Source organism: Galeopterus variegatus, unplaced genomic scaffold, assembly GCF_000696425.1.
Source record: "Galeopterus variegatus unplaced genomic scaffold, G_variegatus-3.0.2 Scaffold5239, whole genome shotgun sequence".
NCBI classification, from domain to species: Eukaryota; Metazoa; Chordata; class Mammalia; order Dermoptera; family Cynocephalidae; genus Galeopterus; species Galeopterus variegatus.
In genome coordinates, this window is record NW_007731350.1 from 7,054 (window position 1) to 28,050 (window position 20,997).

The 20,997-nt window shown below is 44.0% G+C and overlaps 1 protein-coding gene across 1 annotated transcript in view; it reads right to left on the reverse strand.

Annotated features, from left to right (window-relative positions):
- LOC103604564 (insulin receptor) overlaps positions 1-20,997 on the reverse strand; it is a 118,130-nt gene that overhangs the window by 5,911 nt on the left and 91,222 nt on the right. Inside the window, exons 4-10 of the mRNA XM_008589138.1 lie at positions 19,475-19,623; positions 18,319-18,463; positions 15,628-15,842; positions 14,308-14,434; positions 11,565-11,815; positions 10,837-11,004; positions 6,241-6,442 (exon numbers count right to left, since the gene is read on the reverse strand). Coding sequence (XP_008587360.1) covers positions 6,241-6,442; positions 10,837-11,004; positions 11,565-11,815; positions 14,308-14,434; positions 15,628-15,842; positions 18,319-18,463; positions 19,475-19,623 — 1,257 coding nt within the window. The remainder of the gene's footprint in view (positions 1-6,240; positions 6,443-10,836; positions 11,005-11,564; positions 11,816-14,307; positions 14,435-15,627; positions 15,843-18,318; positions 18,464-19,474; positions 19,624-20,997) is intronic.

Below are 20,997 nucleotides of genomic sequence, written 5' to 3' on the forward strand. Positions count from 1 at the left end.
ACCATCCTGGTTTTTTAAGATGAGTATTTCCCCTTTTTTTTTTTTTTTTTTTTTGCTATTAAAAATATTGCTTGGATCATTGTCTGACTGTCTTATTAGTTCCCAAAAGTAGATTCCTAGAAGAAAATATCACTAGGTTAAAGGGAGTATGAAATCCTTAAGGTTCTTAATACATATGGCTAAACTGTTGTCTGGAAACTTTATATTGAGTTGTGATGTCACCAGTGGCCCATGAGACCACACCCCAGGATAACCTCAGCAACCCCGAGGATTAAAAGTTGTTTTTCCTTTTGTCTTGTTTTCACATATTTTCCATCTGAGAGATTAAAAATATGCAATCACTCCATTGCTTTCATTGCAGATCTTTATACTGCAGAGTCTGAGCTATTTTTTCCTTTATTGGTTCTTTGTGTTTCTCCAGGGAATTGTCCCTCCTTGTCCTTTGCCTATTTTTCCATGAATTTCTAGTGTTTTCCTTATTGCTACTCCTGCATTGTTTCCTCACTAAGGACATTAACCCTTTATCTCCAATGTTGTGCAATTTACCCCAGTTTGCTGGTGAGCTATTTGCTGGTGAGCTTCCTTTAAATGATTTGAAACACAGTCTTTTGACTTACTTATAAAATTTTATATATTAGTAAAATTTTTTTTCTTTACAGATAATTCTAGATAGAGTTATTACAATGTGTATTAAGGTTTTATGGCAATTATAAAAGGGACTTTCTCTTCTAGTTTATTTTCTAATTATTGCTAGTATACCTACCAAATCTTTCCTTATTTATATTATACCTACTTTCTCAAACTCTTCCTCATTCTATAAGTTCCACAGTTGGTTTTCTTGGATTTTCGAGAAATACACTAAAAAGGGGTCAATGAGTTTGTCCTGTAAAGAGGTAGATAATAAATACTTGGGTTTTGCAGGCTATATAACCTCTACCACAACTACTCAATCCCACCATTGTAGCTTGAAAGCAACCATAGAGAATATGTAAACAAACAGATGCTGCATTCCAATAAAATTTCATTTACAAAAGTAGGTAGCTGGCTCAGGGCCTAAGTTTGCCTACTCTTACACTAGACTGTCTGCAAATATCAATTACTTTATTTCCCTAACTCAATTCTTTACAATTCTAATTTCTGTTTCATGTCTTATTGCATTGGCTAGATGCTCAGAGAAATAAGTTTGCCTACTCTTACACTAGACTGTCTGCAAATATCAATTACTTTATTTCCCTAACTTAATTCTTTACAATTCTAATTTCTGTTTCATGTCTTATTGCATTGGCTAGATGCTCAGAGAAATGTTAATTAGTACTGATGAGATTGTTCCTAACTCTGATAGAAACAGTTTTAAGAATGATGTCAGCTTGACTGTTGGTTTAATCTAGGTAATATCGATCTTGTTGAAAAAGTACTCTATGGCTAGTTTTATAAGAGGCCTCTCCCCTCCCCCTTCTCTAAGTAAGGAACTTTTAGTTAATGTTATTGAATGAGATCATATAATTTTTCTTACTGGGCCTCCTGATGAAACAGATATCATCAGATCTTCTGATCTTAAACCATTCTTGCATTTCTACGATACATGATATTGCCAGTGCAGCATTTTATTTGGGACATTTGGTTCTAAAATCACTTATTAGCTTGACCTGTGGTTTTCTATCAGTATAGTATTTTTGCCAGATTCTACTAAAAGTGTTATCTTAGTTTCATAAAATGAACTGGGATTAATAGATTCTTATGCTCTGGAACAGTTTCAATGTTACAGGAAATAGTTGCTCTTTCAGAATTTGGAAAAACTTATCTGTAAAACTCCCTTGGCCCAAGGACTTTTTTGAGGAAATTAACTGACACATATTTTTTAGTCTTTTTCCTAGGTTACTAAACTACTTAATTTTCCTGCTTCTTCTTGGGTCAGTTTAGACAAGTTAAATTTTTCCACCTCACTGAAAATTTCAAATTTCATAGCACACAGTCAACCAGAGAACTCATATTAAGATTTTCTTCTGACCCTAGTTTTATACCACCTTCTTTCCTTCTAGCTATTTGTATTTTTTCTTTCATTACATTTACTACAGGCTTAGATTATTGATTTTACCCTCTTTCTCTAACACATTCATATTTTTACATTTTTAAGTTTTTTCTTAATTTGTGAATCCATTTAAGTCTACTAATTTGCATATAACCTACAAGTTAAGGTACATGATATTCACATTTTCACTATTTTCCAAATGGACTTTAATAAAAGTTAATTTTCATATTGACTTAATAGATAATTAAGTGCTTGACTTTTAACCACCAGGAGATAGAGTTTTCTGCTCAAATTTTTGAAGTTAACTTATAGTTTTTATTTCACAGCAGTCAGATATGTGGTCAAGAAAAAAATTCTACTTTGGGGTTATTCATTAAGATTTTCTCTGTGTCCTTTCTGTATTAAAGAACCAATGATATTCTTGGATGGAAAAGAAAACAGCTCCACTATTTGTCAAGCCAAAGATATATCCATATTAGCATGATTCAGAACATTTCTGCACAGGCACAAATGGGCTTGGCAAAAATAACCAAGATGTTGGTGCCTCTCAAATAACCACTGAGAAATTGGTATCTGAACAACTGGAGATGTGGAATGGTCTCATCAAACAGCGCAAATGTGTATACAGTCGTCCCTCGGTATACCTAGGGGACTGGTTCCAGGATCTCCCACGGATACCAAAATCCATGGATGCTCAAGCCCCTGATGTAAAATGGCAATGTATTTACATATAACCTATGCACATCCTCCCACAAACTTTAAATTATCTTTAGGTTACTTATAATACCTAAGACAGTGTAAATGCTGTGTATACTTGTTATACTGTACTGTTCAGGAAATAATGACAAGAAAAAAGTCTGTACATGTTTAATACAGATGCAATATTTAAAAAAAAAATTTTTTTTAATTTTTAGTGACTGACCAGTATACAGATCGAACCGTGGACCTTGGTGTTATCAGCACCACGCTCTAACAAACTGGGCAGTCCTCTTTTCAAATATTTTTTATCTGAGGTTGGTTGAATATTGGATATGGAACCCACGGTTACAGAGGGCTGATTGTATATACCTAAAGTGCTCTATCCAAAAAACCACCAATGGTAATGAAAGACCCTCATAACAGAGTATCAGCTGAGTCTTTACTCCCTACATAGACAGAATTTTATTATCAGCAATCTCAGACTAGACCAGTGGGCTCAACCACGAGTACTTCTGTCCCCCAATCTCAGGGGACATTTGGCAACGTCTAGAGATATTTTTGGCTGTCACTACTTTGGGGTGAGTATGCTACTGGTATCGAGTGGATAAAGGTCAGGGATGTTGCCTGACATCCCACAGTGCACAGAACAGTCCCCACCACTGAGAATGTCCAGCCCCAAGTTTTAATAGGGCTGAGATTAAGAAATTTTGCTTTGGACCAAGGCTACAGACTCCTAGGTCTTTCTTTACTACAGATGATATTCCAAATGGCCACTAGAGGTCAAATCAGGCTAACACACAAGTGCCTGGAAATAAATAAACAAACAAACACTGCTAAAAGAAAATCCCTCCACGTGGCCCTAACCTGCCTTTCCAATCTCACCTCCTGTTCCTCCCAAGAACCCATGACCCATCCACCTCTTTGCCTTTCCCCAAGTTTTCCTGCCTTGTTCTCCCCTCTAGGATCACACCTCTCCATTCTTTAAGATATCAGTAGAAGGGAAATGTCCCTGTCTCTCCTCCATGGACTTCAGTGACACGGTACTCCTTTGCTCATGCTGTACGACCCCTCTTAAAAATGTTCTGCTTCCAGATCAACTTTCTCCCATACAGGAGTTGCTGCTGAGGCATGGCACCCTGCCACGTGGAGCTCAGACTCCAGGTGCTGGTCATGGTTCTGCAAATGCATGCAGTAGTTGTGGAGAGATGTTTACTGAGTGAGCAGGTATGGGAAACAGGAGGCATGAGGAGATGCCCAGGAAGAATCCCCTTGATTCTATGTTTGAGGAAGAGTGTGTTAGTTAAGATTTTTTCCCTACATTCATGCCCACATCCCACTTCAGAGTGAAGACATTTAATTTGTGAATTTGTGAAGCATCTGGTCTCAGCACAGCAGCCAGATGCATGCAACAAGCCACAGACACCCCTGAGATCTCCGAGGTGCATGTCATGCCCTCTGCCCCGCCGGACCCTGCCACTGAGCAGACACAGGGGGCCACGCGGACGTCCCACAGGTGAGTCGTACCTAGTGTCCTGGGCACCAGTGCCTGAAGAGGTTTTTCTGTGAAAACAAAACCAACCACTTCATCAGACAGACCTCTGGACTGTGACACTCTGGAGGCCACATTCTGTCCAAGCAAGAGCACGCTGCCTTCTGGCCACTCACTCTCACCACTTGCTGGTGGAAATAAACTACACTTTCCCCAGCAGGTGCAGGGAATCCAGCAAGAAGGGGGGAAATAGAGATAATACTCCCCAGAGACTCAGTCTGCTGGGTTCTCCTGGGATGTCAAATTTGACTACATTTAGACATTACAACCTACTCAGCCATTTCTCCAAGTCCAGCAGCATTTTATTTTTAACCAGTAAAACAGTAACTGCTTCGATGCCTGGGCTGTACCACCAAATGCTCTTTTGCACTTGGGGTCATAGGGGGAAAATGCAAGAAAGAAAGATAAAAAAAAAAAAAAGATGTTACATATTGATAGTTCTGGGAAAAGTCTACTCAGATGAGTGGCATTGATGGATGTTTGTGCAAACACATTTTAGAACCTTGTTCTATACCAAGGTAAGCCTTGTGGGGTTTCAATCCACGTCGGAAATGGACAGTTGTCCATGTTGAGTATCCCTAATCCAGAATCTGAAATCCAAAACGCTCCAAAATTTGAAACTGTTTGAGTGCTTACATGATGCTCAAAGGAAAGGCTCATTGGAGCATTTTAGATTTCAGATTTTTGGATTAGGGATACTCAACCAGCATGTATTCTGCAAATATTCCAAAATCTGGGGGAAAAATCCAAAATCTGAAGCACTTCTGGTCCTAAGCATAAGGCATACTCAATCTATATCAGATGTTTCTGGGTAGTCACCTGCTAAAGTCCTAGGGAAAGGGGGCCCAGCTCTAGGCACACCAGTCCACACTCAAAGCCCACATTCCACGGGACATTTTGCAAATTTCTGGAAGTATGTTTCATTGTCATGACTGACCGGGGGGTACATGGGGGTACTTCCGGTATCAGTGGAGACCAGGGGTGTTGCCGAATATCTACAATGCACAGGATGGCCCCTGCCACCAAGAATAATCCAGATTCAAACATCAACAGTGTCAAGGTTGAGGATCTCTGTCTAAGTCATCCAATCTCATAACCCTAAAAGATAGAAACTACTACTATGTCCATTTTACAGATGGGGAAACTGAGGCATAGAGAGAGGTGAAGTGACCTGCCCAAGCTAGTAAGTAGAAGGGCAGGGCACGCAAGCAGTCAACCTCAAAAGTCCCCACTATGAACCACTCTGCCATTCACTCCAGCACTAAAGCAGAAAAATGCACATAGAGAGGACCCATCTGACCTGTATCTATAAAAGTCTATTCCTATTTTCAGCCCAAATCAAACAAACAAACAAAAATTGTGACCCACAGGATGTGCCTTTTACCTACGTGTCTTTTCTTGCAGGAAAGGTAAAGATGGGTTAAAATGTCAAAAGTAATTTTTACTACAAATTCTCTCAGTGCACCAGAGATACCTCATTAAGTCCCCTCACTCGGTAAAGGAAATTCAATATATTTACTTAGGAGAAGCCTCCAGGTTTTGATGATGCTGTGGAACATTCCAGAAGGATGAGAAGGTTACATGGATTTTTTTTTTTTTAATGCACTGAGTTTGAGACTCAGCAATAAATCAAGCATGGGATGCCGGGCAAGCATTTCTCAAGATATGCCCCAATAAGCTAATGGAGTTTGTTTCAGAACTCAGAGACCGGTTCAGGAGAAATAGAGAAAGCAAATGTTGGGTTTTGTAAATTTTCCCTTTTTGTGTGATTATTTGCTCTTCCTGGTAAAGTTCCTGTTGAAATCACAAGATCCTCTTCCTCCTTCCAAGAAAGGGCTCAGCTTGGACTCCGGCCACCCTCCTGCGGTCTCTGGGTCCTTCATCTTGTCCCCTAATTAATGACCCCACAACACTAAGCCATCTACACACCCCAAGAGAGCCCAGGGCCATGTCAAATCCTGACCTGGGGACGAAAACCACATTGTGCAGGTAATCCTCAAACGTCTTTCTAAACGAGGATTCTTCCAGCTCCTTCAGTATCTGAGAGTCAGTCTTCGGGCAGGAGCAGCATTCACCAGCCGACTCGTCGTGTGCACTCTGGTTGTGCTTCTGAGAATCCTCAGACTCGAACGGTGGTGACCACATCCTAGAGGGCAGCTTCAAGCCTAGAGAAAGGCAGAGAAGGGGGCTCAAGTCCCCCGGCACAACACACAATACAGACAGAGCAGAGGGCGTCTTCTCAGAGGGCCTGGGCACAAGGGACAGAGCCTGGGCTCAAGTCCCACTTTGAAAAACAAAACCTCTCTCTAGAGGGTCTTAGAAACATCGACTGATGAGTTTTCAGAAGGAGAGAACAGCCCTATAGTGACTAGAGGTGGGAGAGGGGGAGAGGAGTTAGAGAGTAATTGGGTAAGGGACACAAAGAGTAATTATGATTTATAATGACGAACATGCAAATAATATTGATTCGATCATCACATACTGTACACAAATACTGATAGTCAAGTCTGTACCCCATAAACATGTATAACCAAAAATAAATAAATAAAGTTTTTATGGGAAAAGAAAAGAAAAAAGAAATATTAACTGAGAAGATGCATGTCTCAGCATGTTTTAGGAACTGTCAGACACCAGGCAAGCAATGCAGCCAGCCACCCAGGGTCCTTCCTGCGTGGGGCCGAGGGTCAGCCCTGTCCCCCCCCCCCCACAATATCTTAGAATGTACTTAGTAACCACAGGTGTTTCTTTAGAGTGTGTGACTTACCTGCTTATGTCCTTCACCAAATTTCTGCTTAGATTTTTCTAATTCATTTTTAAGAGTTCTTTTTGGCATTAAGGATGTTAAACTTTGAGGGTTAAACTTGTTGCTTATCAATTGACTTTGAATTTAATTTGTGATGTTTTCCTTCATTTCTATGTTGAGAAAATAAATTTCTATGTAAACATTAAAAAAAAAAATCCAAAACTGTTGGACACCATAAACCACAGGACTGGAGACTGTAAAGTAACCATGTCTCTGTCCTCATGGAACTTAACATTCTGCAATAAACTAGTAAAAACATAGTCATGGATCAGATGGCGGGGTGAAAGGACAGAGAGTATGTTGGGGTGCTCTTTGTATGGAGTGGTCTCAGAGAAAGTAACCATTGATCCATCCCGAACTGAAGTACAGAAACGAGCCATACGTATATCTTGGTGTAAAGCAACCCAGACAGAGCAAAAAGCAAGTGCAAAGGTCCTGACGTAAGAATTTACTTGGCGTGTCAAAAACAACCAAGGAAACATTGTAGCCAGAAAGAGGTGAGCGAGAGAACGGTGAGAGGTGGGGCTGGGAAAGGATCAGGGTCCAGGTCACAGATGAATGAATGAATGAGTCAGTCAATCAACCACAGAAACATAAAATGATGAAAGCAGAGCAGAACTGCACATGGAAATTTTAAAGGGGTCCATTCACAAATCCAGACATCAGACTTGATTAGTGGTTCTCACCCTGGGGGCAATTGTGCCCCTTAGGGGACACGGGCAACATCTGGAGACATTGTGGTAGTCACAGCTTGGGGAGGGGGTGGTCCTGGCATGAAGTGGGAGGAGACCAGGGACGCTGCCCAACCCCCTACAGTGCACGGAACAGCCCCCACCACAGAGAATGATCCAGCCCCAGATATCAACAGCGCCGAGGTAGAGAAACTCTGCGTTAAAGACATGAGAAGTGACGGAGGAAGAAACTTTTCAAATATGCATAGAAAAGGGAATTTTAAAAAAAGAAGGCACCACCTTCCCAAGGTAGCAGTCCTAAAAATACAAAACTGCTTTTTAAGTACCACGGCTGGCCGTGTCTTGACCTCTGAGGTCAAATCCCAGATGATTTGGGATCGATCCCATTAATCAAATCCCCACGGGCAAAACCCATGCTGGTCTCCAGATTCACCTCTCCAGCCCTCTTAGTGCCTGGTACCTGCTAGTTCTGCTGAGCAAAAGAAATTCCAGTTTTCCCTCCACTTAATGCCTCAGGGGTAGACAGTGAGCTCTAAACGAGCATGTCAAGTACCTTCCTGTGGATGGTGAGTATCCACTCGAAGCCCAAGTATTTATCCAGCTTCGAAAGCCTGCAAGGGACTCTTAAAAATACCTCCTACGTTCATGAATAGACACAGAATAACTTGGCTGGGTTAACTGGGAGGGGGGCTAGTCACAGCATTATGGATGGAAGAAAAATGTAGGATTTCCTTTGTAAAGGGGGTTTCTCCTCCTATTTTTCTGGAGAGAAAGTGATGTTTGATTGGGCACAGGTATCATTCCTGATACCTGGTACCCGTTTCTAGTAGCCACTGCTTGAAACTGGGTGCCCCCTGTTTTTTCTGAGAATACAAATATAAACCATAATGAGGTCCCTAGAACAGTCACATTCACAGAGACAGAAAGTAGAATGGGGGGTGCCAGGGGCTGGGGAGGGGGACGAGGCGTGAGTGTTTAATGGGGACAGAGTTTCAGTCTGGGAAGATGAGAAAGTTCTGGAGATGATGGTGGTGATGGTTGTACAATACTGTGAATGTATTTAATGCCACTGAATAGTAAAATGGTTAAAATAATATCTTTTATGTTATGTATATTTCACCACAATAAAAAACAAAACTGGTGATACTAACAGGAAACTACTAGTGGTCATGGTTAGGAAGTTTATTGATTTTGCACGTGTTTGTTTTAAATTCTGGTAAAATAAATATAGCATGAAATCTACCATCTTAACCATTTTTAAGTGTACTTACAGTTCGGCGGCATTAAGCACATTCACAATATTGTGCAGCCATCGCCACCACCACCACCTCCAGCACGTTCTCATCTTCCCAAACTGAAACTCTGTCCCCTCGAAACACTCCCTCCCCGTCCCCCTCCCCAGCCCCGGGCACCCCCATTCTACTTTCTGTCTCTGTGGATCTGACGACTCTGGGGACCTCCTATGTATGGAATCATATGGTGTTTGTCCTTAGTAAGTTTATTTTTAATTAAATAAACTTTGTGATCATTGCAAATAAAACTTCAGAATACAAGTTGTTGCTCTTTAAAAAAAAAAAAAAAGAAAGAAAGAAGAGCCTTTGACTGACACTGCTAGGGGCAGCTCGAGCTCGTGGTTTTGGTTACTCAAATGTGGGGCCAACGGCTGTGGAAGCTGAGCCGATGACTGGCTTGCTCTTGAGTTATATAAAGCATCCGAGGAGATAAATCATGTCTGCAGCCCTGGACTCAGGCGGGGATGATGTCACAGGCATACATATAGCACATGAGCTTAGAGCTGGGACAGCTCCCGGAGATCATCTGTCCTCCCACCCCTTCTCCCAGAAAGGAGGCAGACAGTGACTTGCTCAGTGACTTGGACAAAACCCCACGGCGGGTCGGGGGCTGAGCCGAGAGCAGACCTCACGCTCCTGGCCTTCGCCACACACCTCACGAGCACTCCCCTGGTCTTCTCCAAGGTCACAGTCTGAGGATATCTATCACCAAGTGAAAATATCTCAAGAAAGTGAAATAAAGATAAACAGATCCAAAAAACTAAGGAAACGAAACTGACTGCTGTTTCTCTGGTTTGCTGGGTTTTTTTTTGTTTATGTTTTTTAAATAAAAACTGTTTTAACATAATTTTAAATGAATATATACAAACTAGCTCGAAGATTCAAATATTTTTCCATTTTCCGTCAAATGGATGGAAGCCTGATAAGTAAACAAGAGTAAAGACTGAAAAAAAACCTGTCATTAGTATAAATTTTTAACAGAAAGCACATGGGGTGGGGGGAGTTGGTACGATGTTGGTCAAAAAAATACAGATCTATAGTTAGATGAGAGGAATAAGTTCCAGAGAGCTATTGTCCAGCATGATGACGATAGTTAATGGCAATATGTTGTATTCCTGAAACATGCTAGGACAGTGGATGTTAAGTGCTGTCCCCACAGAAATAACTGTGTGAAATGCTGCATTTAATTAGCTAGACTTAACTGTTCCACAGTGTCTGTATATGTCAAAAGATCATGCTGTACATGATAAATACCTACAATTTTATCTGTCAATTTAGAAAAATAAATAAATAAATTGGGGGAAAAAAAGAAAAAGAAAGCACAGGAGGGGGGATGGGTTATTGCTCTTTGCTGTCTCCAATCCTTAAAACGAAAGGGTCTCAGTGAGGACGAAATCCATCCCTGACTTTGTCAATAACCTCTGGACACCCTTGGTTGTGTTTCTAGCTTTGCACAGAAGCCTTGAGTGTTTTAACACAGCTACATCCCCATCAGCGTGAGGGGGCAGAGAGGAAGGGAGTGGGGAGAGGAGAAAATTCCAGAGGAAAATGGTGCCAAGACATGGAAAAGATCTGGTTTTGACACGAGTCTTTATAGTATGTGCTTGTGTAACGATGTTTAAAAATGCATATGTGTGTTTTCATATGAAATAGAATGCAGTGCATGTGCGTGAACTCTGAGGAAAGACAGGGCTGCCTCCTGCACGTGGAGCCGGTGGATCATGTGTGTATGTGTCAAACCCACCGATCCCCCCAGCTCCACCTACGCTCACCTTTGAGACAATAATCCAACTCATACAGCTCACTGTCTTCTGCCTGCCTCTCCCAGAAAACCAGGTAGTGCGTGATGTTGCCGTTGGGGTCCGAGGGGGGCTTCCACTTCAGAATAATCTGGGATGAGGAATTAGAAACGGAGATCGGATCCAGGGGAACGGAAGGATCTGCGATGGAGAAATAAAATGGGTCCACCGTGAGGATTTGTGTGTAAGTTGTTGGGTGGATGGAAGAGGGGAAGGCACGCTCAAGTTAAAGAAATCGTGAGTGTGTTCACTGCAGTGTTATTTAACATGGGAGAAAACTGGAGACACGGGGTACACTCGCCCAGTCAGGGCCTGGGCGACCAAATCACTGTCCGCTCGTACCTCAGGCTATGTGGCCATTCATTCATCCATTTAGGCAACAAACATTGATCAAGCTCAGACATGAGCTGAACTCTGTCTGTTCTGGGTACTGGGAAGATGCTGCTGGTAAGAGAGAATAGTGGAAAGAGACCAGTAAACTCCCATTTTCTGGCTGGCATTTGCTCCGGATTGAACCCAGGCACAGAGCAAGCTTGAAGCCATTTGGTCCTGGCATTGAGTGACATCCAACACCCTTCAAAAACATACCACCTCTGGGCTCCACAAAACCTTCCCCTCAAGAATGGAGGTGGCTGGAGTTGGTGAGTCAAAGGTAAGGTGTTCAACTCACGTGCAAATTCTTGTTCACAAGAAACACTTACTGGTGGCATCTGTCTGGACATAGATGATGTCACTCTTGGCCCCATAGGTCCGGCGTTCATCGGAAAAGGTGACCAAGGTCTTGACAAAGATGGCGTACTGGGTCCAGGGCTTGAGACCCCGCATCAGCCACCCGGGGTGATTCTGTGACTTGGGGTCGTTGGACCTGAGGGGTGGGTCGATGTCCACCACCGTCCAGCTGTTGGAGCCACAGGCATCTTGCCCATCAAACTCTGTCACATTCTGATAAGGGCTTTCAAGATAAAATAGGGGAAGGTGGTTATCACTTTGTGACTATCGCTCTGTATGCCATAGAGACGGGGTCCAGGTGTTGGAGTAAGCAGGACTGAAGTCATGTTGAGATCTAAAATCACCTGGGCTGTGGGAAAAAAATTTTAAAGGAACACAGTTTTTTTCTTAGCACGCATTTCTCTGAGTTCCCTCTTTTCCCGTGGTTATTTGATATTTCAAACCTTGGTTACAGGGCAACATGATTTACATAAATGTAAAGTTGTTGTCAGTCAGCCTGGAGCTGCAAACTTGCCATGAGGCACGTACTATCCAGACCCCAAGAAACCAGGAAAGACATCAATAAAGCGATGCTGACGCCACCCTGGAGCAAATCAAAATCCTGCAGGACCCTAAGACAATGTCAAGGGCGAAAACAGAAGCCGGACAGAGCCTTGCGAGAATTTGCACCCAGCCCCTTACATGTCCCTTCCCTCCTACTTTTCACTTCCCATGTTCTGTCATCCCCCACTTTAAAATACCCTCAGTAAATCTGAGTCTCAGAGATGGCTTAGTCACCTATCTCCTTCAGGTCACTGGTCTTGAATAAAGCTGGCTTTCCTTATCACCAACATTGACTCTTGGGTCTTTCTTTTTTGTTTGTTTGGGGGATAGGCAGCCAGACTTGGGTTCAGTAACACAGAGAAATCACACCCTGTAAGTCTGCATATTGTTCACCCAGCAATCTGTGTCACAAGGAAACATGACAGCAGAACAGCCAAAGAAAAGGGGACTGCCAACCCCGACGTCTCAATTATATAATAATGATAGTAATAGCAGTAACTACCTCATGAGTTATTGATAAGATTACATGAGAGAACGCGCGTGAGTTCCCAGCCCAGCACGTGATAAGTCCTGACAGATGGATCTATTGTTAATATTACTTCTATCACCCCCTCCACGACCTTAAAAATTTCAACACAAAGGGCTGGCCGGTGAGCTCAGTTGGTTGGAGCGTGGTGCTGATAACACCGAGGTCCAGGGTTCCATCCCTGTACCAGCCAGCTGCCAAAAAAAAAAAAAAAAAAGTAACATTTAATAGGTATAGAAGATAAGATTACATGAGAGAACGCGCGTGAGTTCCCAGCCCAGCACGTGATAAGTCCTGACAGATGGATCTATTGTTAATATTACTTCTATCACCCCCTCCACGACCTTAAAAATTTCAACACAAAGGGCTGGCCGGTGAGCTCAGTTGGTTGGAGCGTGGTGCTGATAACACCGAGGTCCAGGGTTCCATCCCTGTACCAGCCAGCTGCCAAAAAAAAAAAAAAAATAGTAACATTTAATAGGTATAGAATTTCTGTTTCAGAGGATGAGAACGTCCTGCAGATGGATGGTGATGATGGCTGCACGATGATGTACAATGTAAATGTACTTAATGCCACTGAACTGTGCTCTTAAACATGGTTAAGATGGTGAATTTTATGTTAGGTCCATTTTTCCATGATCCAAAAAATGTTGGAAAAAAATAAAATATAAATAAAAAAAAAATCTTAAAAAAAAAACCTTCTCAGTAGACTGTGCTCCTGGCTGCTGAGAGATGTCTACACAGGACGGGCAAAAGGGGATATTGCTCTAGGAAATGGCCAGTCCTCCAAAATAAACCTGCACGCTTCAGTTTCAGGCTTTTGACAAAAGGGGATGTTATTGGCTTTGTACACAATCGCCTGGTGAGATCATAAAAGGTTACTAGAGGCTGGGAAAGAGAAAGGAAGGGGGAGGACTGGGAAAGGCTGCAGCCTGGTACAAAGTTAAAAAGTTCCATTAGATCCAGAGAATCAGTTCTGGCAGCTCTAGGATGACTATAGCGAATAATATCGTATTGTATATCTCAGGATAGCCAGAAAAGAGGATCTTGAATGTGATGAGCACAGAGAAACAATAAACGTTTAGGTGACAGAGATGCTAACTACTCTAATTGGATCATTAAACAATATGTGGGGCCGGCCCGGTGGCGCACTGCTACAGTGCGCCGCTTGGGAGTGTGGCAGCGCTCCCGCCGAGGGTTCGGATCCCACATACAGACCAGTTCCCGCTCACTGGCTGAGCGAGGTGCGGGTGCGACACCGAGGGTTGCGATCCCGTTGCCGGTCCCTGGTACGGGCGCGACACCAAGGGTTGCAATCCCGTTGCCAGTCCCAGTCCGGTACGGGGACGACACTGAGGGTTGCGATCCGTTGCCGGACACACACACACAAAAAAAGACAAAAAGGAAAAAAAAAAAACAATATGTGCATGTCTTGAAACAACAAACTGCACCCTATAAACATGTAGATTAAAAAACATTTTTAAAAATACAAACAAACAAAAAAGGCAACCTATGATATTTATTCCATGAGGACGAGGGAAATAGAGAGGAACCAGAGAGGGAAAGTCTACAGCCCCATGCAACACGCACAGAACTCGCTGGTCCTCATCCCCGCACCGCTCCGCGAACCCTACTCTTCAACTTACGCCTCTTTGTAGAAGAGCATGAACCCCAGGAGGTCTCGGAAATCAGGGGGCCAGTACGGTTCCCATCTCAGCAAGATCTTGTCAAAACTTGTCCGAATGCTAGAAAATTTAAGTAATTCATTTTCACCTAGAAGAGTAAAAAACAAACAAACAAAAACAGGCTACATTAATATTGAATAGTTTTAGGCCAAAGTGTATGATCCCACACTTCCTCGGGGGGTATGAGAGGGGGATGGGGCAACCACTTGCTCAACGGAATAGCGGCAATCTATGCCAACACGAGGACAACTGGCCCGTAGTTATTAGGAGCAGGGATTTTCAAGAGCAACGTTTGTCCTGACACAATTTCATCTTGCACATGGACTTGCAAGCCTGACATGGCAGGACATATACCTAAATTAAGTGCAAATAAAAATTCACCACATGCACTTAGAGAGCGTGCCGATCCATACCCTGGAGAGACACATCTGAGTAATTCTCTCTGCCGAGAATGCAAATCCTCTCTTAAACTCCACCCCAACCTAGCTGTGTCCTCAGACTATGTTTTGCCATAAGGAACTAAGTCCCCAAAGGGGTGTTACAGAAGCCCCGGCAGCTGTCTGCTCAGAACTTGTCAGGGGAGTGCAGTTGCTGACAGCCTCCAGCTGTAGCATTCAAACCAAGGCGTGGCTCTCCCTGGACAGCCCCCCACCCATGACTGAGCTCCAAGGGAGCCTGGCCATTCCTACCCAATGCAGGACTCCTCTGCAGAAAACTGTTGCCTGGAGCTCCCCCAGGGCTCAGCCAAAACTCAAGGAGGCACTGCTGTCTGAGGCTCTCCCTGCCCTATCCTCCTTCCTTCCTCCTCTCTGTTCACAGAGGTCAGACCCACACTGTCATCAGAAGGCCCTCCCTGCCTACTCCACTTCCGTCTCCTCTTTATATTTCATGGACATTACCCTCAATACATTTTCTGCGTGTCTAACTCCATCCTGGCATTTGATTCCGGGAGGACGCAGATGGGCACAGGTATTTTACCCAACACCAAAGCCCTCAGCATCAGCCCAGTGCATATATAAGGAAGCATCATCCATCCATCCATCCACCAATTCATTCATTCATTCATTCATTCATGCAATGCTTATGCAGCATCCTCTGATATCAGGGACTGCATTTGGTGCAGTAGACACAGAGATAAGACATGCAAAACCTGTCCTCCAGACAATGAATTGCTGTAGCTAAATAGAGGACAGTGACACCCCCCCCCAAACCAGGGACCGGCATGGTGGGTGAGGGAGGGCAGGTGCATTATCTGGTTCATGCGCTGGGAGAACCACTTACAGGATGCCTGGTCACCATTCGTCTTCAGGGCAATATCATTCCTCTCCTGGCGCCCCTTGGTCCCTGAAACTTCTTCCATCTTGTGAATTTCAGACAAGCAGAGTTTGGGGTTATAGTGGAAGAAGAGTTTCCCTTGAGTGATGGTGAGGTTGTGTTTGCTCCAGTCCCAGAGCTGCCTTAGGTTCTGGTTGTCCAAGGCATAGAAGGAATAGTTCCTATGGAAACACACACAAAGCTAGTCATTCAATGGCTGGTCTTCCCCAAGCCCAAGATGGCAGGGCCATGCCTGGAGTTGATCTTGTTCCATCCCCAATACTAACCATTTGCTTGGTACGCCTTCAATAAATATTGTTGAATGGGAGGGATGGGGGAAGTTGAGGACGTTTTCATGGCCAGGATCTGAGCTCAGTCATGAAGGGAAGTGATGAGACTGTGACGGACTGAGAAATGGGTTTTGCAGAGAGGAAAGATAAAGACACAGAGGCACCTGAATTGGGCTCAGGGAAGAGCAAAGTGGCTTTCTTTGGCCGACAGATGGCAGGAATTTGCTGGAGAGCCTGCAACAGACCAAACCTGCTGATATATATTGCATTCCAGACCAAGACCAAGAATGCATGACCTGCCTGGGTAGGCAGAGGAGAGTCACTGAAGGTTTTATATCAGCTCAGTGACTTATTAGACCTATGACTTAGAACAATTATGAGTTACCAGTGCATGATAAATGGGAGAACAGAAGTGTCTAGGCCTGCATTGTCTGATATAGAAGCCACTAGCCACATGTGTCTATTGACTGCCTGAAATGTGGCCATTCTGAACTGAACTGGAAGGAAGAAAAAAAAAACAGATTTCAAAGACTTAGTACAAAAAAATGGGGATGTTAAAGATCTTCTTGATAAGTTTTTTAATACTGATTCCATGTTGAAATGACATTTTGCATATAATGAGCTAAGCAAAAATGCATTAGTAAAATTACTCTCACCTGTTCCTTTTAACTTTTTAAAAATATGGCTGCTAGAACATGTAAAGTCCCATCTGTGACCTGCATTACATTTCTATTGGGCTATGCCGGTCTAGTTCTAGAAAGCCCAGCTAGGAGGCAATGGAGCAATTCAAATGAAAGGTCTGAGCTTTAGCAAAAAGGCAGTTTTGTGGTAGAAATATCAACACAAGCTGGTGAGTGATTTGAGGCCTTCTAAGCAATACAGTGGACTGGTTTCTCAAAAGCCATTTACAGCCCTCTTCTCATGCCTTCCTTTACGATAGAGGCTGGAAAAGTTAAATAGTCACCTCTCAACCTCCCTGGTGGTAGCCACGTGACCCAGTTCTGGTAAATAAGATAGAAGCAAAAATCAAGCTGAGGATGAGAGTGTGGGAGGTTCTAGGAGAGTTGTGTTTTTTTTCTTGTGGCTGGCAGGTGCAGGGATCCAAAGCCTTGACCTTGGTGTTATCAACACTGTGCTCTACCCAACTGAGCTAACCAGCCAGCCCCTTTAGGTGAGTTTTTCTAAGAAACAGTGTTGATTGGCATGTCCTTTTGTACCTTTCTCCACTGCCAGCCTGTCCTATAGATGTGAGGCTGGAGGCGAGGCAGCCATTCTGTGACCATGAGGAACACAAAGATGGAAAGAACTTGCGGCCCCGGAGGCACCACTGGATGGCCTTCCTGAGAAGTCTTCCCCACGAGTCAGCCTCTATCTGTGTATAACAGTCAGATTCTGTTGTTTTATACTAACTGAATCAGGATCAGCTGGACCTCGAGGGAGGGGATGCCAAAAATGAAGATGGACACAGGGCAAGGAGGGGAGCTCTGTTTTGCACATGTTGCATTTGAGGCTCCTGGAGGTCACTCAGGGCCAGCTAGAGACAGGTTTGGGGGCAAGGGACAAAGTCAGGGCTGGAGGCCTCAGCACAGGTAGGAGGAGATTACCAGAGAGACGGGCCAAGGCTGGGAGCCCAGAACATCAACTCTCAAAGGCAGGTGGAGAAAGCAGAGTCTGGGAGGAAAAATGAGGAAGGAAGCAGAGAGGCTGGCAGAACACCATGAAGGTGTAGAATCCCATGGGACAAAGAAGAGGAACATCTCACAAGGGCAGGTGTGGTCAATGTCCAGAAAACCAAGGAATGAGAGGTTCCAGATGCCGCAATTACAGGGTTCAGCTGCATCAGGCCCACGAGCCATTCACAATGCAGCCCAGAGAGCTGGACACTCTATTTAGCAAATTCCAGCCAGCACCCTTGGAGGACACAAGGGCTGGGCGGTACCCGCTTCAGTTTCTCAATAATGACCATAAAATGGGTTTTACACTTTTTGGCTAGATGGACTTTTAAGCACATTCCAGCACAAGTTCCTTTCTCTCAAGGTTTGGCCAGGCACTTTCTTCTAACAAGTGTGTGGGTTGTGTTTTTGTTTAGTTTAATAGTATAATAGTAGCTACAGGAGAGCCTTTTGAATACTTTTGCAACAAGGAAATGATAAATAGGTGAGATAATTGATACGTGGACTACCCAACCCTGATCCTTATACAACATATGTATGTATCAAAACATTAAATTACACACTGTAAGTATGAATAATTACAATGTGTCAAGTAAACTTTAAAAAAAAAAATTAAAAAAAAAAAACAACAACCATGAGGTTTTCTAATTTATGGTTAATGTTCGGGCCACAAACACAGAATGAGGCCCACATACCCGACTTCCAAGGTCTCTCCTCGAATCAGACGTAACTTCCGGAAAAAAGAAAGAGACACAAGAGCATAGGATCGACGGATTTTTAGGTATCCTGAAATTTCTTCAATGAGGCCAAGGTTGGCCTCCAGCTCAGCTGCCAGGTTGTCTAAGAGATGGAGAGAACCTCTAGTGAGTTTCTACAGGAATATTTTAATCTCATAATTTCCCATGGTGGGGAGTTAACCTATAGGCTGCTAATGATTTCAACACACCCCGCTCAAAACCCATCCAGGTTAGGACGCAATCCGAACTCCTTACTATTCCCTAAAGGGGCCAAGCATACCCCTGCCTCAGGACCTTTGCACTGGCTGCCTCCTTTGCCCACAATATTATTTTCCCGTATATCCACTTGGCTTGCTCCACTGCCATCTCAAAACATCCCTCCCCAGACCAGAAACTTCCCTTCAATAGCAACCCCATTTATTCTCTATTTCAGAGGTTGGCAATCCATTTGCAGCCCACTGGCCAAATGCTATGTGTTTTGCAATTAAAGTTTTATTGGAACAGAACCAGGCTCACTTGGTGACGTGTGTCTATGGCTGTTTTCATGCTACAACAGCAGAGCTGAGTAGCTATGACAGAATTATACAGCCTGCAAAGCTGAATATATTTATTATAAGGCTCTTTATAGGAAAAAGTTGCCATTCATTACTCTGCTGTGCTTTCTTTCATAGCATGAACCATCACCTGAGCTTACATTATGCATTCATCTTATTTGTAAGATCCATCACAGCAAGGCCTTGTTCACTGTAAGTATCCAATAAATGTTTGCTGAATAAATAAAGGAATGCCTTTTGGCCTGAGATGATATTTCTGGAAACGTGGTCTGTAGACCTGCAATAGGGCATGGTTCCTGCTTGTTAAAAATGCAGATTTCTCATGCTGCAACTCTCAACTTGGAAAATGAGAATCTTCGGGCAGGTGGGGCTGGGACTAGGCAGTTCATTTCAGGTTTTGAGGCAAATCCTGGCGTGACTCTACTAATGGGAGAGTCACTGAATGATGCTTTTAAAACTGCCTTGGGAGCGTGCAGCAAAGCCTGGCCTGTTTTTCTTCCCTGGTCAGAGCTCACAGGCGCATGGAGCCCAGCAGGCTGCCCCCCACCCACAACACTCACTGCCTCCTCGAATGTTGATGATCAGGCTCCCGTTGATGACGGTGCAGCCTCGGAGCTCCTGGGCGGACGTCACCGAGTCGATGGTCTTCTCACCTTCTAGGAGGTGACAGACCTTGGGACAGGGGCCCCGACATGGTGTGCAGATCAAGCTGAGAATGAAGGAGAGAGGGATCAGTGCACCCAGGGCTTCTCCCACATGTCAGACAGCCCATTCTACAGGGTCCCAAGTGACACCGTTATCCCAAGGCAGGGTTTTCTGGCCTCAGCACTGTTGACATTCAGGGCCAGATAATTCTCCGTGGTGGGGAGACTATCCTGTGCATGGTTGGGCAGCATCTCTGGGCTCCACCCAGTAGATGCCAGTAGCACCCCCTCCCCCAAGTTGTGACCATCAAAAATGTCCTTGGACATTGCCAAATGTTCCCTGGGGAGGGGAGAGGACCAAGCCACTCCCAGGTGAGAAACACTGCCTGAAGTTACAGGCTTATGCCATTACCTGATGGTGATGGGTGGCAGGTCCCCACAGCATTACCCTAAAGTCAAGGAACTCATGACTTTACTCCAAAGAAACAAAACTCACACTTTACCTCAAAGTGATGGGATTGGATAGGATCCACACTACATCCCAAGGAAACAGGACTACATTCCACCCTGTCATTATATCAAAGTGATGGGACTCATGGCACTATCACGGTAACAGGACTTACGCCATTCTTTGAGCTGATGAGCCTTACACAGGACACACACTACGTCAAAATGGCATAATTGATGCTGTTACCCCAATGTGGCAGAATTTTGCCTGTTACTCCAAGAACACAGGATGTTTGCTTTTCAATGTGGGGTGCGATGTGACCACAGCTGTAACACACCTCACACCTGACAGTGGGTGACTCGGGCAGCCTTTGGCTTTGTCTGCCTGCAGCCTGCTGCCCTTGAATTCACAGCCCCTGGGAATCCTTTGGGAACCAGCCTTTCCCTACGTGGGGTCCATGACATCAACTCTTGGCTGGCAAAGCCCTTCTAGATCTAGATGGGGCACAAGACCCAAGCCAGGCTATGTACCTTCTTCTATCCCCCTGGGGGTTCAGAAGTGGGTACACAACCCAAGTCAGTGGAGTGACAATTTTGCTAGAACCTCCTAGAAGAAGAAAATGTCTTCCTTCAAAAAAGACGATATTGCCATTTTGCTACCATGGGGGCAAGAGGTGAAGGAAAGGCTGCCTGAAAACAAAACCAACAGAGAATGGAATAAAGTCAAAGGAGAGAAAGAGATGGGTGATGTACATTGCTTGAGCTCCTGGATACAGCTGTACCTGAAGCAGTTCCCTGAACTTTTTGGTTATGGGCACCAATAAACTCCTTTAGTCTTGCTTAAACCAGGCTGAGTTGGGGTTCTGTCACATGAAACCACAAGATTCCTAACTATGAAGCTCTCAAAGTCTCACTTTCCTTGTCTGTAAAATGAGGAAACAGCACCAACCCCACAGGCTGTGATGAGAACTAGACGATACACACCACAGAAA